Here is an 18940-nt window from a genome sequence, read left to right on the forward strand (position 1 = left end):
AGCCACAGGCATGCAGCTTGGAAGTGTTTTATTTCACAGATGAGTGTGTGTGCCTGTTGGATGTGAATCCCATGTGAGAGGTCAAAGAGGAGGCATTGCTCAGGTAACAGCTGTACATAAGAGCTGCTGCCCTCAGAGCCTGCATCCCAGGCCCAGGCACCTTGGCTCCAAAGTAAAGGCAGACTGCCTGGAAAAGGCAGGACAGTCTCCCTGTGGGGGGTTCCCCCAGGCCCTAGCCATGGTCCTGGAGACGCTCAGCCAACATTTAGCTTTTTAAGGTAATTTAAGGGCTTTGACGCAAAGCTGCAGAAGATCTGAGGCGTCTTTGCAGCCATTCATGCTCTACCCTCTTGTTCACCCTCAGGAAAGTACTCACGGCCAGTCTTACTCAGGAAAGCACCCACCGTCAGTCTTACTCAGTGAGTCTTACTCAGTGCAGAGGCAGGAACTATAGATTTGGAGTGATGACATATAATACTTCCCCAGTGTACTTTTCAGGGAAAATGCGTCTGATTTATAAGTATCTGCACACTCTGGGGTCACAGGTTGCAAAAGGAGGGGCCTCTGTTTTAAATTCCAAGTGTAAGTTGGTGTTGAAGCCCAGATTAATAACTTGGGGAGAGTGTGGCATCTGCTTCTCACCCTCCTTTGTCCAACCAGAGGCTGCTTCTGCTCATTTTAGCTCTTAAAAGAGTCTCAATTTTGGGGCTGGAGAGATGGCTCAGCAGTTAAGAGCACTGGCTGCACTTCCAGGGGTCCTGAGTTCAATTCCCAGCAACCATGTGGTGGCTCACAACCATCTGTAATGAGATCTGGTGACTTCTGGCCTGCAGGCATACATGCAGACAGAACACTGTATACATAATAAATAAATAAATCTTCAAAAAAAGGTCTCAATTCCTTTCTTCATTGGATGAACTTTATGAAACTGCCATTTTTATAGGTGACAAATGACTGCACCATCAAGTTTTCACAGTTCGTCAACTGCCCAAGACCACCAACATTGTCTCTAACCTGGTCACCAGGTGAGCTGACAGTTTTATGTCACTTGACACAAGCTAGAGTTATCTGAGGAGAGGGAACCTTAATTGAGAAAATGCCTCAGTAAGGCTGGCCTGTAGTCGAGTCTGTGGGGTACTATCTTGATTAATAATTCACATGCCAGGCTCATTCCACAGGGAGTGTCATTACTCCTGGGCAGGTAGTCCTGGGGCACATAAGGAGATAGCCTGGGCATTTCCATGGGGAGCAATCAGCACTCCTTCATGGCCTCTTCACTGGCTCCTGGTTCCAGGTTCCTGCCCTGTTTGAATTTTCTGCCCTGAATTTCTCAGTAATGGATCACGCTGTGGAAGTGTAAGCAAAATAAACCCTTTCCTTCCAAGTTTTTTTGGTCATGGTGTTTAATCATAGCAATAGAAACTCTAACTAAATAGCAGCCATGTATGGTGGTGCATGCCTTTATTTAATTCCAGCACTTAGGAGACAGAGGAAGGTAGCTGTGAGTTTGAGGCCAGCCTGGGCCATGGTGAGTTTCAAGACAGTCAGGGCTACACAGAGAGACCCCTGTCTCAAAGAAGAAAAACAAAACAAACAAACAAACCCTGAGACACCAGGCCAGCCATTTCAGGGCCTCCTTGACCTGGCCTTGCCCCCGTAAATGTTGCTTTCCTGTTGGCCTGAGTGTCCTGGTTCTTTGGCAACTGACCAGCCACACTGTGCAGGTGCAACTCTGTATCTGCCCATTCGTTTCGTCTGTCCTAACAGAATCATTATGTTTGGGGCAGCAATATACGCAGCTGTACACACTTTTCCAGACTCTCTCACAGCTAGGGGTGGCCAAATGACAGAGTTCTGGAGAGCGGGGGAAGCCTGTGCTTTCCTGAAAACAGGGGCCAGAAGCTGCTGGCTAGTTCTCTTGGTTTTACATAAAGTCATCATGGAAAAGGATCCACTAAGTGGTACCTGATCTGCATCCCCAGCCGATGCCAAGTCCTGGAACAGGCATTCTTGGGTAGCAGTCCCCAGCAGCCTCTCCTCACTCATTATAAGACATCAGCACAAGTTATTAGACAAAATCTAATGTGCATGTGGACTTTTAAAATTCCTGGTAGAAAGAGGGTGCTAGTTTCTGTTGTTAGTTTTCCATTTTAAAATTCCCGGTAGAAAGAGGGTGCTAGTTTCCGTTGGGACAGGATCCTGCCTCTGCTGTCCAAGCAGTTACATCACCATCAGCTATGCAACATGTGCACCCCTTAAAAGTACCCACCAGGCACAACTCACTCTTCTTTCCTCTCTGTTCTTCCCTCTCTGCGTGCCTGCCTCTCTCTCGTCCCCACTCCAACACACCTTTCACTCTTCCTCTCTCCCCTCCCCCAGTACACCTCTTGCGCTAACTCTGCGTGTGTTTGCTAGGTGGCATACCTTGGCAGCCCCCCCCGCCCCCACCCTGAAAGGTACCCGCTTCACCTTTCTTTTTTTTCCCTTTCAGAGGGGCCTTGGGAAGCCTCCTGCGTTTATACAGTTTTGATCTGATGTTCCCTCAGACAGCAGGCATACTCTCGGAAGCCGCAGTTAGCCACCCTCACCTGCTTCCACTCCTCTGGAGTGGGCTCCAGTGACTCTCCGGCGTCAGCGTCACAGTCAGCAGCCTTCTCTTCGATCCCTGGGAAGCCTGCTTGCTGCCGGCACCGCTCCAGCTCCAGGTCCACGGAGCGCCGCATTTGCCGGGACTGCTGCTCCTTGTGGTCAAGCGAGCCGCAGGGAATGCTGCAGGACCGGCAGGCTTTGTGGGCCTTCAAGCCAGAGCCCAGGTGACAAGGCGAAGAGGGGAGAGAGCGGCTTTGGGGAAGAAACCACGGAGTAGGTCTCTGCCCAGAGCTCGTCTGGTTGATTTTCCTCTTCTGCTCCTCCCGATTCTCACTCTCCTTTCTCATTTTGCACCTCAGTGTAGAAACAATCTAAACATGTTCAAATAAAAAATAAATAAATAAATAAATAAGCAAACGCACAGACAGACAGACACACGCACGCACGCAAGAATGAAATGCTAAGTCCTTTCAGACTACCGTTCCCACATCTAGGTCAGCCCTAAACCTTGGCGTCCACAAATCCTGCTGTTCAGTGCAGGTTTCCTGGGCTGAGATGAGCACAGATCTAGAGAGCAACCCTCAGAACTTGGAACAGCAATTGTGTACAGCCACCACATCCAAACACGTGATGTCTTATGTCACATGTTTGGATGCAGGCTTATGTCTTTTTTGTTGCATTTCAAGTTTAAATTATTCATATTTAACATATTTTCGCATAGTAAGAATTGTATACCTTTTGTATCTCCAACGGAAAATTGTATGCTGCTTGAGTCAGCCCTGTGTGTAGCGTATCCATGCTGTATACACTGCCCGCCCATCAGTCACGTAGCCTAGGTTTTCTGGTGGACAGTCGCAACATTATTACCATGCTGTTTTGAGGAACCATCCTTTTACTTAATAATACCCGCAAATGGAACAGTAGCGATGCAGTCTGAACCAGTGCATCAAACATGGTTGGGCAGATCATACCTCTGACACGGGGCACACAGGGAAACAAACAAACAATAAATAAACAGCGCCATCTGCTGGACGTCCTGTATTGCATGGATTGACAGGCTAATGTGTGGAACAGAGAAAAGCGAACTCGCAGGACAGGTAACCGGAAATGCTGCAGCCCTACCTGCTGCAGAGGGACAGGGGGGAGAGAGAGGAAGCGGGAGCCCTTTTCAGTTTGAGCCGTCACCGACTCAGTCATCGTGGTGCTGGGGTCGAGTAAAAAAATAAATAGAACCCAGCTCTCGGGAAAGACAGGGGTCTGGTACCGGACTGCATGGCGATATAAACAAAGACAACCATCCCTGGGGCTGAGGGCTACCAGGAAGGCTAAGGGAGGCCACCTCCACGAGGCCACGCCCGACTGAGAAATCTGTGAGCTCAAGTACACAGAATGGGAGGAGGATCTCCCCTCCCCGTGCAAATAGATGCAGGAACCGATGCACAAAAAAGACCCATTCCGGGGTGGACTGGCTTAGGACAACAAAGAAAGGTTCTGGAGAGGACCAGGACGAATGTGGCTTGGAAAGGGTCCACACTATGTAGAGACAATGAGGCTGTGCCGACTTTGGGCATGTGCTACCAGATCCTTTCCTAACAGTTTCGAGAGAGGTTGTGATCACCTGGTTCCTAGTCAGCCCCTTCTCGCTGCAATCTCACAGCAAAAGCCAGCCACCAGTGACACCCCTGTCACCTCTCAGGAAAGTTTAAGGATTCTATCACCCGCTCCTAGAAGTGTCTCTAACTTCCATTCTTAAGGAAACTTCGGGTTCCAGCGTATTGCATCTTTCTGATGAGGTGCTATTCCGCACATTCTCATCCGCTCTATGGATGCATCATTTACAGACAGCCAAGGAAACTGAGGCACATAGATACCAAGACTCTTCCTGCACTGGACCCAGTTAGTCTGACTGGAGCGTCCTCCCACACTCGGCACCCAGGGGATCCCCAGGTTGTACAAACTGCTGTGCCAGCCCCGCCACAAAACTTTGTCAACCAAATGTTAGGAAGTTAAGCCGGGTGTTGGTGGCACACGCCTTTAATCCCAGCACCCGGAAGGCAGAGGCAGGTGGATCTCTGTGAGTTCGAGGCCAGCCTGGTCTACAGAGTGAGTTCCAGGACTGGCTCCAAAACACAATACAGAGAAACTCTGTCTTGAAAAACAAAAAACAAACAAACAAACAAAAAGTTAGGAAGTTAGCATGTGCCAAGCCATGAAAATAAACTGTTCCTTCGATTCTTTCCAAAGTTCCTCCCACTTCCGTGTTTTCACCATTACATACGATTCTCTCCAGGAGACAATTGGCTCTCCTGTAGCTTGCTGTCTCTACCTCCAGATGGAAACATAGATGAACAGAAGGTTTGAGCTCAAAGTTTGTGAAATACCAAGCTTTAAAAAGCCAGGCTCCAGGCAACATGCAGATTTAACAAGGGAAACAAGAGGAACCGACTTTAGGTTCTTGGGCCCACACTCTGAAGAATACAAGTGGGGGTGGGGGCAGGCAGATGGAGAAAGGGGAGACGGGTGGGAGGGCAGAGATGGGTCAACATCTGCTGTTGTTACAGGGGACCCCGCTTCAATTCCCAGCACCCACATGGTGGTTCACAGACATCTGAAACTCCGGTTTGAGGGGATCCAATGCCCTCATCCAACCTCTGCAAGCACATGCTAGGTGAACATACATACATGCAGGCGACACACTGAAACAGAAAAAATAACAAAAACATCTTATTTTAAAAATTAAGTGGGAAGGCTGAAGAGATGGCTCAGCAGTTAAGAAATAACAGAACCTGCTGCTCATGTATAGGCCTGAAGTTCAGCTACAGCACCCATATTAGACAGCTCACAACCCTTAACTCAGTTACAGGGGATACAACACCATCCTGCACAGGCTCCCACACCCCATAAAATATCAGCCAGCCTGAGTATGTGTGCAAATGCCATAAATATGTGTACAAATGCCATAAGTATGTGTGCAAATGCCTTAAATATGTGTGCAAATACCGTAAGCACAAGTGCAAATGCCACAAGTATGTGTGCAAATGCCATAAGTATGTGTGCAAATGCCTTAAATATGTGTGCAAATACCGTAAGCATGAATGCAAATGCCACAAGTATGTGTGCAAATGCCATAAATATGTGTACAAATGCCATAAGTATGTGTGCAAATGCCTTAAATATGTGTGCAAATACCATAAGCATGAGTGCAAATGCCACAAGTATGTGTGCAAATGCCATAAGTAAGAGTGCAAATGCCATAAATATGCGTGCAAATACCATAAGTATGAGTGCAAATGCCATAAATATGTGTGCAAATGCCTTAAATATGTGTGCAAATACCATAAGTTTGTGTGCAAATGCCATACGTTTGTGTGCAAATGCCATAAGTTTGTGTGCAAATGCCATACGTTTGTGTGCAAATGTCACAAGGAAGCCTGCAACTTTAAGGCTGAAGCTGGATGTGGTGCACACTTGTAATCCCAGCACTTGGGAGGCACAAGGGAAGGATTACAAACTGGGGGACAGCCCTGACTGCACAGTGAACTCTAGACCAGTGTTAAATTAAAAACAAACAAACAACAAAAAATGAACACCAAAGGCTGAGATGCCCAGAAACACCCACCAGTATTCGCCAAAAAAGTATTTTTTCCTCTTTGAACATTGAGTTTGGGTATACAGGGATATGCAACTTGTCCCCTGGTTACCAAATCACAAGAAGTCTTATCTAAACCTAACAGGCAGAACCTGAGCGCAGAAACCTTGGACTCTGAGGCAATGTAAGTGCTGAATGAGCCCCATGTAGCCCTGGGCCACGAGCCTGGTCCTGTGTGTTGAGGAAGAGTGTGCACAGAAGTTTGGGAAGCCAACAGGACAAACTAAGTCAGTGTTGCCGCCCTAACTTAGTCCTGTCTTCCTCTCTCCCTAGTCTTCAGTAATGGTCATGCACCCTGGGCTAAAGACCATGTTTGCAAACTTCCCTTCCAGGTAAGCATAGCCATTTGACTAAGTTCTTGTCAGTCAGATAGGAAGATACATACATGTTGGGTGCCATGGGATGCTCATAAAAGAAAAAACTGCCTCCTTCTGTTCTTTTTAATTGGCTAGAATGTGATCATGATGACTGGAACGCAAGCAGCCATCTTGGATCATGATGCACTGTGACCCATCAGCAAGAATTCCAAGTTCCCGCTGGGCATTGGTGGCACATGCCTTTGATCCCATCACTAGGGAGGCAGAGGCAGGCGTAACTCTGTGAGTTCAAGGCCAGCCTGGTCTACAGAGCGAGTTCCAGGACAGTTAGGGCTACACAAAGAAACCCTGTCTTGAAAAACAAAAACAACAGCAACAGCAAAAAGAATTCCAAGTTCCTAAGACTTTGTGATGTTGTCCTAGGCCTTTATTTACACAAGAAAGATATAAACATTTAACACAGGTGTTTGGACTGTTCTATCACCTCAGCCAAGTGTAAGCACTATTTTATAAGGCATGTGTAACATATTTAATGTATTTACATTTAACCTTCACAATGCCAATAATCTAGTCTATTCATATCCCTATTTTACAAGTCAAATCTAAGGTCACAGTAAGTTAGTTTGTTCATGGTTACAAACTCTAAGCAGAAGAAGTGGGATTTCTAACCCTTTCTGCCTCCCTTCTCAGGCCAGGCTTTGCAGACTCAGGTAACACATTTTTACTTGACCACCTATCTCTGTGGCAAAGACTATCTCTTCCCAGCTCTGTCTTCCTATTCTTTCTCACAGGACAGAAACTGCGACTTTCTTACTGAGCAGATGGCCAACCATGAAATACTGTATTTCCAGCTTCCCTGCAAGTGTGGGGACCACCATGTAACCACAGCCTGATGAGGTGGATGAAAATAGAGACTGTGTTGTTCTGTGTTGTTTTGGAAGGGGCAAGAACACCATATTCCCTTCCCTTCCTCCTAGTGTCCAGGAGGGTATGGAGCACATTTTCTTGGCAATCCAGATCAAGGCTAGCAGCAGGTGATAGCTACCCTAGGATGATTCTCTAGACAATGTCACAGAACGAAGTTTGTCATGTCACCTGATAACTGAAAATTCCAGGACTCAGAGCCAGTCCTTGACTCTAAAACTGTGTGCTGTCATGTGTGTTCATAGCCACCAGAGTCATTCAGAGTTGAGGCAGTGTGGCTTCTGGAGAAACAAGTTCCACGTTGTTGGAACTGCCAGGGAAGTGCCACAGAGAATGTTCTACAGAGGTGGCCACGTGGGAAGGTTGGAGGGTGGATGCATGCAGTACCATGAAAAGCAGAAGAGTGTGTTATGAAAAGAATTCACAAAACCTTTGATTTCCAGGTCTCTATTGCTACGGGAAGTGAACAATAGAAAGTTACTGTCCACTGACTATAATGCACTCCTCGTCACCCCTCTACCTCCCCTGTTAGCACACAGAGCTGGCGTCTGAAGGGCAGACGCCGTCTCTCATCATTTTCATATATCCTTAGTATTGTCTTTCACATGGCAAGCAAGCATCCTCCCTGCCACGCTAGGTGCTGGGTACACATGGGTTCAGTTTAGTTCAAGACAATCAGGATATGAATTATTTGGGGATATGAATTATTTGGGAAATAGAGGCTCTTTGGGTGATGGTATTAAGGGACAGGTAATTAGAATTATCTACATCAAGGATGGCAAACACACAGCACTGGCTGCCACTCTCCTCCTAAGTGTCCATGGCAGACATTACTAAAGGATTACAGCACACTTGCTCCCTGTGAACTCTCAGCCCTTTCTGCCACTCCCCTCTTGTGTGTCCATGGCAGACATTACTAATGGATTACAGCACACTTGCTCCCTGTGAACTCTCGGCCCTTTCTGCCACTCCCCTCTTGTGTGTCCATGGCAGACATTGCTAATGGATTACAGCACACTTGCTCCCTGTGAACCCTCCGCCCTTTCTCCACATCCTCACCAGTCACCATTCAAGGTGACATGTATTTTCCATTAACAGTGTGACTAGACTGAAGGTGAGATTTGTAGTGGCTCATGATTCAGTACCTTGTGCCTGTCTACTTTAGCCAGAAGCTCCAAGTCAGTCCTGTCTGAGACCCCGCCATGCAGAACCAGGACTTTCTCATCCACCAGTGTGGCCAGCGGCAGCCAGCAGAAGACATCTTGAAGTGTCCTTAGGATTTTCTTCCCATGTATCTGAGAAACGACACCAACAAGATGCTCAGCTTCCCAAGTCTCAGTCTGAGGGGAGGGAAAGTCTGGCTTTGAAGGGGCACACCTTGTATTTCTGCATCACTTCCTTCGTGAAGCCGTATCTGGACACAAAGCACACATGAAGATGCGTTTAGTGGCAGAGGTCATAGCAAGATCACACTCTATAACAATGCTTACTCTATTTTTTGTGCCCTCAGAATATGTAAAAAAGAGAGGAAATTTACACTTTTGCCATTACTTCTGGGTAAAGAAATTATGAGATATTTAAATTCTATTCTTTTTGTTTTTCTAGATTTACTACTCTCTGTGTGAATCCTTATTGTTTACAAGCTAAAATATTAATATGTTAAAATATAATCTTATTACAATAGTAAAATAATATGGAATTTTAACGTATTATATACTGTGCGTTCTTTCAGAAATCAGAAAACTTTTATTTTTCTGACAATTGAACTTAGGACTTTGTGCATGCTAGACAAGCATCACTGAGCTACAGCCCTAGCCTAGAAAAACTGTGTTTAAAAAGTGTCTAAAGTAAGAACTCTGGAGAAGTAACTTTTTACAACTAAAGCAAGCACCCAATGGCCAATGTGTCTGGGCCTGTACCGTAAGTTCACCAGGTGATCCTCATGGTTCCCTCTGTTAAGGTGGAACTCTTTGGGATAAACCAACATGAAGGCAAATAGGACCATCAGGACTTCTACTGAGTCCTTGCCTCGATCCACGAAGTCACCATTGAACACGTACGCCCTCTCTGGCGATGGCAGACCATTCTTCCATCCCAAGAGGAGTCCAGGAAGAGGCGGTGGAGGAGGGGAAGAGAGCATGAGGTTAAAGGCAGCGGGTATCTGATTGCTAAGTCAGACGTAGCCAATTCTGTGATCTGTGGGTTCCTCCAGTGGGAAACACCAGCAAAGGGGAGAAGTTTTCCATCGTGTTATATTTCCTTTCTAAAGGGGCTGAGGATAGGAGATGCTCACAGAGACTGACACTTGATACAGTGACACAGTGTTTCCACGCATTGTGAACCAAAGGATGTTGGGGACTCGGAAGCCACTTTTAAGTTCCAGGTACATAATGACAGTAACAATAGTCATAATGACTGCCATGGACTCACAGAGATTAGATAAGACAATACCAGGCTGAGCATGCCAGCACACCCCTTTAATACCAGCACTTAGAAGGCGGAGGCAGGAAGGATCATGAGTTCAAGGCTACAGAGTGAATTAGAAGGAGGCCAGCCTGGTCCACATGAGATCATATTTTTAAAAACTTAAAAATACATATGTATATTATTTTTTATATGCACATATATATGTACATATAATGATTTGGAAGTACAGTAGACATACAAAGTAATATTGTACTAATAAAATATTGAATATGCTCTTTGGTATGCATTCTACTTATAGCTAAAATGGATATAAAAAACAAACTTTGGCTGCTTCCATAGTAATCTTCTTTATTTGGAAAAATAGAAAATTAGTTGCTTAATTAAGGTCCCAACTGCTTATCAATATAACATTTGGGTTTGCCTAAATTTTACAAAAGTAATCTAGAGCCGAAAGCAAGGCTAACTTTTATGTCATGTGTTGTGCAGACATGTGTATAATTTTAAATATAATATTTTAAAAGCCCAAGCAATTGGGGCTGGAGAGATGGCTCAGCAGTTAAGAGCACAGGCTGCTCTTCTAGAGGACCCAGGTTTGATTCCCAGCACCCACACAGAGGCTCACAACCACTTGCAACTCCGGTTCCAAGGGATCCAGCTCCCTGGCTTCCATGGATACTGAGCAAACATGGTGCACTGAAATACATACATACATACATACATATTTAAATCCAGGCTATGATTAAGCAAGCATTTGTGTAATGGAAAGGACATATCTGAATGTTTAAATTAAGCCTCACAGCAAGAAATTAACTTAATTTGAATTTTGAATGTCCATACCTTATAAAATATAAATATTAAGTCATCCAGTTGGCCATGTAAATCTCCTGAGAGAGAAAAAGAATGTTAGTTCATACTGACCCTTTTTTTTTTTCTTAAGGGATTTATTCATTTATTATGTATATAGTATCCTGCCTGCATGTATCCCTGCAGGCCATAAGAGGGCACCAGATCTCATTACACATGGTTGTGAGCCACTGTGTGGTTCCTGGGAATTAAACTCAAGACCTCTGGAAGAGCAGCCAATGCTCTTAACCTCTGAGCCATCTCTCCAGTCCCCATATTGACCCTTCTTTAACAACAAAAATACTGTGCCTGGAAGAACCTGATCAAGTTAAGAAAGCAGCGGTTACTAATTTGGGGACAATGGCTTTCACTTCACCTTGCTGCAGATGTCCTTAGAGCTGAAAATGTTTTTGGTTTGGTTTGGTTTTTCATGATTCTCACAAGCAGTAAATAATCCATGTTGCTACTGAAGCAAAGACGGGGGAGGATAATGTGGGGTGGGAAGGGGGGGGGGAACTCCACCCCACTTAAGTTAGGAGCTGCTTTTGGGCCAGTGTTGGGAGGTTGTTCAAGAAGAGTTGCCAAATCCAAATGTAATAATAGATCTCCTGTTCACATGTTGACACAACGATTTTTAACTTTCAGATGCTTGCAGGCTGAGCAAGCAAGACATATCCTCTGGAACAGTTCCCAACCCCTGGTGTGCCTCTCCCTCCGCTGGAGTGTGGGCTCCTGTCCGCGTGGATGCTGATACTAAACAATGGAGGAGCCTGGGTGCTACTGGTCTCCACAGGAGAGACGTGTGCATGCACAGGACAAAAGCTCTATAAGCCTTGCTCAGGTACCAAGAAATAAAACGTCTGCTCATACAAAAGCCTGGGTGGGGTGGGGTTTCCTCATTTGTTCTTTGCTATTGGTTGGTTGTTGCTGCGATTTTGTTCTCAGTATGGAGTGAGAACTTGGAGTCACTATGAATTGCTTCTCTGAACCCTGTCTCCTTTAAGTGCAATGTGGGACAAGTGCGAAAATGGTCAGCTGAAGGAGAGACACTTTGGCACGCCGCTCACATGCCATCATGCTCGCGCTGGCACATGCCATCATGCTCGCGCTGGCTCAGCCCCTTCTCCCGGCCCCTCCCTATGGCAGTGTTTTCTGGTTTGTGTCTAGCCAGGCAAGGCAGCTCTCATGGGAACTTACCGCACACTGTGATCTCCTCGCTGTAACAGGTTGAGATCCGGTTGATGTTGGGCAGCTGGACCAAGTGTTTCCTGGTCTCATACAAAAGACTCAAGACATATCGAGCATGGAGCTGCTACTGGGGAGAAGCAAAGGGACGGAACGGAACAACGCCGGTGGCCCCACTTTTGCTGGTGAACGCCCAGCCACCCCAGACCCCAGAGGGACCCAGTAAGCCGTGGGTCCTCTTCACTCAACCCTCTTTTAATTTCCCCTTTTCTCCCCTCCCATGGAGTCACCTCCTCTTCCCTGTCAGGCATATAAAACTCTTCTTTGCCCCTCGGGAGCAGTGCATGTCTGCAGTAGCGTGGTATGAATTGGTGCACATATACTGGTAGTGGGGACCAACCCTGCCATTGCTTGGAAACAGCATCCCAACTCGCTCACCGCTATGTGCCCCTCAGAACTTCTCACCAGCTCTGCAAGCCAGTCTCCACCTCAGCAAGCACCGTAATTTTGTGATGACCCCAGAGAGGTTCTCACTGTCTCTCTGACTGTCCTGGAACTCACTCTCTAGACCCAGCCAGGCTGAAACTCAGAGATCGACCTGACTTCGCCTCCCAAATTCTGAGGGTAAAGGTGTGAGCCACGGGGTCCTGCTATTTTTAAGAGCAAGCTTTTGCATCTCTTACTGGTCCCCTGGATTCCTCCTCGCTAACCACAGAGGCCTTCCCGAGGTCTCTGCACAGTCCACAAAGATTCTTTCTCAGGGCCTGTCTCGAATACTTCGTTCCCAGATAACTCAGGTGTATGCCTCACCACCCCGGACCTTTGTCAAAGATCTCCTCCCCAGACTCTGTAAAACCATCTTTCCCGCCCACTCTTCCATAGCGCTCCTCGCTTTCTGTGCTAACACAAACTGACTCATCGGTCTATTGTCTTCCTACACCAGCGCTAGCGTGTCCGCTGCACGTGGGCGGCTGCATCCTCAGTGCTCAGATTAGTGCGAGCCTCGCAGTATCCCTCATTGGCTGCCGGCAGGCTGAATGAACCAAACAGCAAAGGTTTTGATCTTAGAGACTGGGGGATGGACCACTGGAGCCTGGCTGTACTTCCGGGGCTGGTTGGGTCGGTCTTTACTCATGAATACAAGTCGGTATGGTCCCACATTCCCGCTTGAGCCTACTTGTCTCAGCCTGAACGCTTCCACCAGGGCCGTGGCATGATCAGGGAGAAGCGGGAAGGAGAGGTGTGGCCCTGTGTAGCTGTCGGGAACCTCTATGGATTCGTAGTCACCGCCCTTCTCTGTCTCCACATCCTGGGCGAATCTCTCCTCGGTGAACATGCGGTTCAGGAAGTCCCCTAGTCCAGACACGGAGGGCAAAGGCAGGCCAGTTTAGGAACAGACCTCGTGGGACTGTTGACGCACGCAGTGGGACCTCGCCAGTCTCGCTCTGGCTCCATCCAGCCCAGGATATGACAGGGAAGCCAAAGGGAGTCAAAGGGGCACAGGAGGAAGGTTATATTTCCGTGACAGTACAACCATTAGGTGGTATCTAGTCTACATTTACTTTTTAAAAATTCACCAGAAAAGCTGGGCAGTGGTGGCGCACGCCTTTAATCCCAGCACTGGAGAGGCAGAGGCAGGCGGATCTCTGTGAGTTCGAGGCCAGGCTGAACCGACAGCCTCTAAAACAATACAGAGAAACCCTGTCTCGTAAAAAACAAAAAACAAAAAACAAAAAAAAATTTCACCAGAAATAGGCGATGGAGAGACGATGGCCCAGCAGTTAGGAGTGCTTGCTCCTAACTGCTGCTCTTCCACAAATCCTGAGGTAGATTCCTAGCACTCTGACATCTCCCGATGACCTACCTATAGGCCAGCTCCAGGGGGGATCTGATGCCCTCTACTGGCCTCCTTGGGCACCTGCACTCACACATGCATACATATTTTTACACATGCTTTAAAAGAAATCTTTTTTTTTAATAATCAAAAGGTTGGTCAGATAAGGTTCAGAAATGCAGAGACCTGTGAAGGCAGGAGGAAGGCCAGAGCATAGCCAAGGAGGAAGAGACTCTCGGCCATTCACCTTGTTCAGTGGGCACAGCCCGGCTAAGACCATTCCGAGTCCTGCAGCCTCCTCCAGTTGCCAACTGGAGTTCTAGGCCCAGGGTTTCTGCAGAGGACCAGGAGTGGCAGACCAGAAAGGCAATGAAGTCAACCATCCCTCCTTCCTTCTCTCCAGGAGGCCTTCAATGGGGGACTCCCAGGCTGACATTGCCCCAAGGTCCTGGTGTCTGGAGGTCCCTTTTCATTACTTCCAGGCCTCTGAGTTGGTGGCTAGTGATCTATTCTCTCATTTCCTGCATCTCTCTCCACTCCCTCCATCCCGATCCGCTCCCTCCCACCTCCAGTGTTTTCCACCACTTAGTAAAACAACTCCTTGCACTTAAACTCTTGTCTCCACATATGCTATAGGAGAGCCCAGTCTAAAAGTTTATTCTCGGGAGGCAGAGGCAGGAGGATCTCTGTGAGTTCGAGACCAGCCTGGTCTACAAGAGCTAGTTCCAGGATAGCTTCCAAAGCCACAGAGAAACCCTGTCTCGAAAAACCAAAACAAAATAAAAGTTTACTCTGTCATTCATTTGCTAACCATCTCATTCAGTCTTGAACTCTGACCAGATTCCCCATCCCAGTCTCTGAGTAACTCCACCCACACTGACAGCAGACCATGTCACATGGCAACTCATACTCACTCTCGTGGTGGCTGGTAGGGGTGAAGTGATCTACAAGGTAGCTAAAGAAATCATGGAGCTGTGGAAAAACCAGACAAGGTTAGCTTTAAAAATGAGGGAAAGCGAATCCAGGAGTGGTCCTGTATCTTCGAGCAGCAGGACCTGCTGCCAGGGCTGCAGGCGAGTTCCCCATCCCTGCAGGCATCCCCACGTACCTTGACCTGGTCTTGCTGACCAGCATACTCTATAGACTGGAAGATGTTCCAGGTACATCGCCGCCTCATCTCCAGGCGGGCCATGTAGCGCCGGTACCATCTCTGGATCAGGGCGGCTGCCTTGAAGGCTGTAATACAAAGATAAAGGCCTGTTGGCAGGGGCTCCCAGAGATGGAGCAGGAAGCAGGGGGGATGGTGTGCAGACTTTGCCCCATCAAAAAGGTGGTGGGAACTACCCAGAAATGCCAGGAGGCAGCATCTATCTTACGGTTGGTCACACAGGCTTGTCCACCCCACCATACCTCCCAACTCCTGCCATGACTGATGGTACTAACCACTGACGGTTTATCCAATTTTCACTTCTTGATGTTTCCGTCTCACCTTGACCCCTGTCTGAATGGAGACATTTGCAGTTACCTGGTGGATGCCAGAAACCAGGAATAGTAATGACCCTGTCTGTGCTCTTTGGTTTTTTTTTCATTATTGAGTCAATGATAATTCACCTTTTCATCTAAAGAAACGCCTTCCTGCTTCTCTTTGGCATATCCAAGTGACTGCATCTGTACGCTAGTGTTGCCGGTCCATTGCTAAACAAAAGATTAATTAATTGACAAAAAGCACTAGGGAGGCAGAGGCAGGCGGATCTCTGTGAGTTTGAGGTCAGCATGGCCTACAAAGCAAGTTCCAGGACACCTAGGGCTGTTACACGAGTAAACCCTGTCCCCTGTCTCAGAGAGAGAGAGAGAGAGAGAGAGAGAGAGAGAGAGAGAGAGAGAGAGAGAGAGGGAGAGAGGGAGGGAGGGAGGGAGGGAGAGAGGGAGAGAGCGCAGCTCTATGAGGTGGAAGTTGGCTTAGCAGTTAAGAGCAACAGCCACTCTTGCAAAGAGCCCAGGTTCAGTTCCCAGCACTATGTGGCTGCTCCCAACTGTCTGTATTTCCAGCTGCAGAGGATCCAACATGCTCTTCTGGGTCTAAAGGCACCAGACATATATGTTGTAGAACATTATTTTAACTAGGCAGAGATGTGCTGCATTTGTTTATGCTGCAGAGTATTGCTTTAACTAAAGATGTAACATTTGCTCAACCATGTAAGGCTGTGTTACACTTGCTTGTGCTGCCTTTGTTTAGTTGGGTAAAGATGTGTTGCATCTGTTTCACCTTGCCTGCCTAAGCCATCTGATTGGTCTAATAAAGAGCTGACTGGCCAATAGCTAGCCAGGGGGAAAGGAAAAGTGGGGCTGGTGGGCAGAGAGAATAAATAGGAGGAGAAAGAGAAAAGAAAAGAAGAGGAGGGAGAAAGAGAGGGACACACTTGGGACAAAAAGCCAGAAGGCCACCAGCCAGCCAGAAGCAAGAAGCAGTATAAGTAAGACATAAAGAAGGGAAAAAAGGTAAAAAGCCTAAGGCAAAAGGTAGATACGAGAGACAGGTTAATTTAAGTTAAAAGGGCTAGTCAGAAACAAGCCTAAGTTTGGTTGAGCATTTATAACTAATAAGTCTCCGTGCCAGGATTTGGGAGCTGGCTGGTCACCCAAAAGAAAAAGCCTATTACACATATACCTTTATAATACATACATGCAAGCAAAATGTGCATACACATAAGATGTAAATAATCATTTCTTAAAAAGAAAAAAAGGAGCTGGGAGCTGGGAGCTGGTGGCACATGCCTTTAATCCTGTACTCGGGAGGCAGAGGCAGGAGGTTCTCAGTGGGTTTGAAGCCAGTCTGTTGTACAGAGTGGTTTCCAGGACATCCAGGGCTACACAAACAAACCCTGTCTCTAAAAACCAAAAGAAAAAGTAGAAAAAGGAAAAGAGAAAAGAAGCATTGTGATGGAGTAGTTGATTTCCTAGCTAAGACGACTGTGACAAGTGAGCAGACAGCATACACAGCATGAATTCTCAGGCCAAAGAAATGAGTCGAGTCGCGGAGGAGACTGGGACAAGGTGAGAACTCACCTCACTGTTCACAATGTGAAAGAGCAACCCTTTATTTCCGGGGTTTCCATTCAATACTTTCACGGCAGAGTTGACTACATATGCAATGCAGATGAGAGCAAAAGTGTGGATAAAAAGGGACTATTGAGTCTGAGGATTCTGGGCAGGAGATGTCAGCTGGAAAGATGGCAAGGATTTTACACACTTAAGGAGTGAGTGCATGTATGTGGGTGAGAGAGATTTCTACACTGTGACAGTAAGCTGAATATTGAGAGACCGGGTTCCTCTGAACTGTCCTGATCAGCTATTTTACATCTCAGCATCTTCATCTAAACAGGTAGGTAGACTCTGTGAAGAAAAGGTACTCTCTTGACATCACACAACAAATTAGGAGTGTTTCATACGTCCCAATCTTGCATATGGTGTTATCCTGGTTAGCTTTATGTCAACTGGACGCAACCTAGAGTCATCAGAGAGGAGGGAGCTGCAATTGAGAAAATACCTCTACAAGATCAGGCTGTAGGCCAGCTGTAGGGCACTTTCTTAATTAGTGATTGATGGGGAGGGCCTAGTCCATTGTGGGTGGGGCCGTGCCTGGCCTGGTGGTCCTGGGTTCTACAAGAAAGCAGGCTGTGCAAACCAGGGGGAGCAAGTCCGAAAGCAGCACTCCTCCATGGCCTCTGCATCAGCTCCTGCCTCCAGGTTCCTGCCCTGCTTGAGTTCCTGTCCTAACTTCCTGTGATGATAAACCGTCATGTGGCAGCATCAGCTGAATAAGCCCTTTCCTCCCCAAGTTTCCAATGGTGTTTCATCACAGCAATAGTAACTCTAACTGAGACAGCAAACATTCTCAGTTTAAGGAATACGTTGAGGGGTATGGTAGCATACTCCTTTAATCCTAACACTTGGGAGGTAGAGGCAGACAGATCTCTGTGAGTTCCAGCACAGCCTGGTATACAGAGTGAGTTCCAGGACAGTCAGAACCACAGAGTGAGACCCTGTCGATGATGATGATAATAATAATATTTTATTCTACTAGGTATTTGGTTGCATCTACGTGAAAGTAGCTAATTCAAATGGCCTTAGTAGCTCTAAAAATTCATTACTCTAACTTCTCTTCAACCCTTTCTTCACAGAAGCCAGGGATGTTTTGGAGAGGTAAAAATATTGTTACAGAATTCCTTATTCTGAATTCTTTTGTCTCTATGCCCTTGGAATAAAGTTTAGAGTTCTACAGAAGGCTGGACGTGTTGGTACATGTCCCTAATACCAGTCCCTGGGAAGCAGAGGCGAGAGAGTTGTGGCAAGTTTGAGGCAAGCTTTTTCCTCCCCGCTGACCCGCTACATTTCCCCCCTTGCTGGGGACATTTTAATTCTACCAACTCAGCTGGTCTGCCGAGCCCTGCCAAGGAGCACGCGACTTATCAGAGGCGGCCCGAGGACTAATCAAGGGCTTTCTGCTTCCATCCTGAGGAGCTCCGCCCCACGTAGCATGCTTGGACTTCGGGCACCAAGGCGAGCTCTGAAGGAGGGAAGTGCGTACCTTTCTCAGCGTTCTGAAAAGCGAAGTGGTGTTGGCTGGAGGAGCTGCTTCCCATGGCTGAGGTGCGGAGCTCCCGCAGGACACAGACTGCAAGCAGATCCGGGGAAGGGAGGCGTTTGCTGACAGAAGGAAGGGGCGTTGTCAGACACAAAGCAGTTCAGATGGAACAAACTGCCTATGAACCAACCCCGTGAGAGCGTCCTCTCCTCTCTAGGCTCGGTACCCAGGCGTTTGTTTATCCCGTGAGAATGCCTTCTGTTTGTCATCCCTTCTCCCTCCCGATTTCACTCTCTACTGGCTCCCCAACACCCCCTCCCCCGCCCCCGTGGTGTAGAACACGCTGGTAGCTTTAGAGGTTTCAAAGACTTTTCATGCTCTCCACCATCCTGAGGCTGCTACAAACCGCTGCTCTCCTCTCAACCACAAGAGCAGACGGCACGTTTTCTTAAAGTGTTTCGATTTTTGACACAGGGGTTCTCTGTATAGCTAGCTATCCTGGAACTCTCTAGATAGATCAGGCTGGCCTCAAACTCACAGAGATCCCCCTGCCTCTGCCTCCTGAGTGCTGAGATTAAAGGCATCCA

General features: G+C 47.3%; 1 protein-coding gene across 1 annotated transcript in view; it reads right to left on the reverse strand.

Moving 5' to 3' along the window:
- Window positions 1-18458, reverse strand: part of Ppef2 (protein phosphatase with EF-hand domain 2) — a 31362-nt gene extending 12904 nt beyond the window's left edge. Inside the window, exons 1-10 of the mRNA XM_040747405.1 lie at window positions 18357-18458; window positions 14877-15004; window positions 14683-14740; window positions 13112-13287; window positions 11947-12061; window positions 10744-10790; window positions 9399-9565; window positions 8857-8893; window positions 8625-8774; window positions 2589-2960 (exon numbers count right to left, since the gene is read on the reverse strand). Coding sequence (XP_040603339.1) covers window positions 2589-2960; window positions 8625-8774; window positions 8857-8893; window positions 9399-9565; window positions 10744-10790; window positions 11947-12061; window positions 13112-13287; window positions 14683-14740; window positions 14877-15004; window positions 18357-18411 — 1305 coding nt within the window. The 5' untranslated portion in view covers window positions 18412-18458. The remainder of the gene's footprint in view (window positions 1-2588; window positions 2961-8624; window positions 8775-8856; window positions 8894-9398; window positions 9566-10743; window positions 10791-11946; window positions 12062-13111; window positions 13288-14682; window positions 14741-14876; window positions 15005-18356) is intronic.
- Window positions 18459-18940: the final 482 nt, after the last annotated feature.

Source organism: Mesocricetus auratus, unplaced genomic scaffold (assembly GCF_017639785.1).
Source record: "Mesocricetus auratus isolate SY011 unplaced genomic scaffold, BCM_Maur_2.0 Super-Scaffold_100006, whole genome shotgun sequence".
In the NCBI taxonomy this organism is placed as follows: Eukaryota; Metazoa; Chordata; class Mammalia; order Rodentia; family Cricetidae; genus Mesocricetus; species Mesocricetus auratus.